Source organism: Tarenaya hassleriana, unplaced genomic scaffold (genome assembly GCF_000463585.1).
Source record: "Tarenaya hassleriana unplaced genomic scaffold, ASM46358v1 Cleome2, whole genome shotgun sequence".
Taxonomy (NCBI): Eukaryota; Viridiplantae; Streptophyta; class Magnoliopsida; order Brassicales; family Cleomaceae; genus Tarenaya; species Tarenaya hassleriana.
In genome coordinates, this window is record NW_010965372.1 from 1,000,240 (window position 1) to 1,003,320 (window position 3,081).

Here is a 3,081-nt window from a genome sequence, read left to right on the forward strand (position 1 = left end):
TTTCCCTAAAAGGAATTTTCTTGGTGGGTAGATTTAATCTTGGCAAATCCAGCAAAAGGGTTTTTCACTGTTTCCCTGATTTTCCTGCATTTTCCCGGAAAGTTTTCATCTCGAGTTCTGGATCAACCGATCTAAGCTTCAATCGCCGGTTTTCGTTTTTTTTTTCTTTCCATTTTCTGGGGTTGACTTTAAATTCTTCCGAGTAGCATTTTCTCTCCAAAGAAACTCTTTTTTCCCCCCAAGAAAATCTCAGGCCGATTAGGGTTTACATATCGAATTTTCTGGGTAAAAATTGCAGGAGATGGTGAGAGGGAAGATCGAAATCAAGAGAATCGAGAACGTGACGAGCAGACAGGTCACCTTCTCGAAGCGAAGGAACGGCCTCTTGAAGAAGGCTCATGAACTCTCAGTTCTGTGTGATGCAGATGTTGCCCTCATCATCTTCTCCCAGAAAGGAAGATTGTACGAATTCTCCAGCTCCGAGTAAGCTTGAATCTTTCATCTTTCCATCTATGTATGTATGTATGTATGTATGTATGTACGTACGTACGTACGTATGTATGTATGTATGTATGTACCTTCTCATTTATATCTCACCTGACCACAACATACTACAGATTTTTTTTATAAAGATACACGTAAAAGATTTTGGTAGCTTGTAACATCTAAATTACTTTCCCCCCTTTTTTCCGCATCTAAAAATTTTCCCCTATATTTTCATTTGGTGCTTCGGTGTGTTCATGTTGTGAATTAAGCCTAATCGCATAATTGGTAGATTAATTAGCCGTATCTTTAATTGGGAAAAGGGTTTCTGATTACATGCTAATTTGATTGGTAGGTTGCGATTTTTTATTTTATTTTTTGCTTAGTGATTCTTCAAGCTCGAGGAATTGATATAGGGTTTTGTAAAAGGGGCGTTATTGAACTATGAACCTAGTACGTTGGAACTAGACACATGTTATTAAAATCAAAGTAGATTCCATTCGGGTTGGGTTGATCTTGAGCGGTTTGAAAGAACACGAAATTCTATATGGTTTACTTAAACAAAAAAGGAGATCTAGAGATATCTTGTCTTAAATCATTATCATAATTTCGTTTTTCTTGTCAATTTACCAAATATCTTCTTGTGCTGCAATTGCTTTTGCTCTTATGCATTCCATTAATTGCTTCTCAAATGAACTCTTTTTTGGATCCGACGATTTTCGATCATAAAAATGAACTTTGTTCATTCTTTTTTAATAAGAGAACACAATCACACAACATATTCATCAATATAATGATGTATGCTTCGTAGCACAAAATGCTATTTTTGTATGTATGTTGCCTCCATTCATACTCATAGCCTCTTTACGTATACGTGGTGGTGTTATAAGCCTTTGGTTGTTCATATATATATATATATATATATATATATATATATGTGTATATACATTAATTTCGAGAATATTTTTGAAAAATGTATATTCACATATATAGAGTATACACTATATATATATTTTGTGTATGGTATTAACAAGTAGTTTCTTTGAAAATGTGTTTTAGCATGCAGAAAACGATCCAACGATACGCCAAGTATACGAAAGAGTTCGTACAAGGCACACCCGACGTAGTGCAATACGTGCAGGTTCATACCGTCAACATTCAATTTTCTTTACAAAATGTTCTTGATTTACTTCTGTATATCCTCAAGTACGTTTTAATAATCTTATTAAAATCACAGATATAACTCATAAGAGTTGGATATATGGTATAAGCCATAGTTCAGAAATATATACACAATGATCCAGACACTCTTTATATATATATATATATATATATATATATTGGTTTGAACATGTACAGAGGCTGAGGGAAGAAATGGGGGAAATGGCGAAGAAGATTGAGATCCTTGAAGTTCATCAACGGTTTGCCACACTCTGATCCATCATCCTCATTTCTATCGGTTCCTATAAATTTCTGCATTAAGTTTTGATTTTTAGAACGCGTAATATGTTATAAGGAAGCTAATGGGACAAGAGTTGGATTCGTGTTCGGTGGAAGAACTTCAGGAAATAGCCGATCAGATCGAGAAAAGCCTTCATATTATAAGATCAAGAAAGGTACATCGATTTCTATTGAAAGTTAAGGAGAATTAGAGTTATCTGTTATATAATGGTATATATTCCTTACAAGTTTAGTGTTAGTGTCCGGATAGAAAACTATGAACAATCCTATCAGGACACGAACATTGATCTTGTCAGTAATATAATTCCATAATAGATAACTCTAACTCTCCATAATTATCAATAATTTCATTTCAGACATATATATATATACTATGTAACGTTATCGACGTAATTATGTATCGCCTTAAAAACTGTAAAGATATATTCAATTGACTGGTATCCATATACATATAGCCTCACTCATTTCTTCTGTTGAAGAACATAAATTCAGATCATTTGTCACCATTTTACCATCAAGGGTAATCCCCAAATGTTTCTTCTTTGTGACTTATGCATTGATAAATTATTTTCCGAATTTTGGTAGGCTCAGTTATATGAAGATCAACTAGAGAAACTGAAAGCAAAGGTAACAAGTTTATTATTTATTCTTATTCTATAGTTTTATTATACGATAATATACGTATTCGTATACGTGATTTTACCGATCTTCGTTCATATATGGAATTCAGGAGAGAGAGCTCTTGGAGGAGCGAGCATGGCTGTGCCGAAGGGTAAGCTCCTATATCCATATATGTACACAAAAAAAGATTATATAATCATAATCATTAATGGGTTTGTAAATATGAAATCGAACCATTTGTTTAGTTGTTATAACCTCAATATATATGTCATTGCCCCGTAAATATAACCAACGATCAAATTTTTTTTATACACTTTAGATGAATTAAATTAACCATTTTTCCTCTGTATATATATAATCAGTACGAAGAGAGGAAATTGATGCTGTCTGAAAGTGGCAAAGCCAAAGGCGGGCGTGGAGACCGGAGGACACCGGAGGTTGAAACCGGACTGTTCATCGGCTTGCCGGAGAATCGGCCGTGATATCCTAACCGCCCGAGTAAGCTTGAATCTTTCA

The 3,081-nt window shown here is 34.3% G+C and overlaps 1 protein-coding gene across 1 annotated transcript in view; it reads left to right on the forward strand.

Moving 5' to 3' along the window:
• The window catches only part of LOC104811491 (MADS-box protein AGL71-like), a 3,340-nt gene continuing 259 nt past the window's right edge, over nucleotides 1-3,081 (forward strand). Inside the window, exons 1-8 of the mRNA XM_019202381.1 lie at nucleotides 1-23; nucleotides 299-483; nucleotides 1,543-1,624; nucleotides 1,843-1,904; nucleotides 2,000-2,099; nucleotides 2,530-2,571; nucleotides 2,675-2,716; nucleotides 2,928-3,055. Of these exons, the coding sequence (XP_019057926.1) occupies nucleotides 302-483; nucleotides 1,543-1,624; nucleotides 1,843-1,904; nucleotides 2,000-2,099; nucleotides 2,530-2,571; nucleotides 2,675-2,716; nucleotides 2,928-3,047 (630 nt within the window). The 5' untranslated portion in view covers nucleotides 1-23; nucleotides 299-301 and the 3' untranslated portion in view covers nucleotides 3,048-3,055. The remainder of the gene's footprint in view (nucleotides 24-298; nucleotides 484-1,542; nucleotides 1,625-1,842; nucleotides 1,905-1,999; nucleotides 2,100-2,529; nucleotides 2,572-2,674; nucleotides 2,717-2,927; nucleotides 3,056-3,081) is intronic.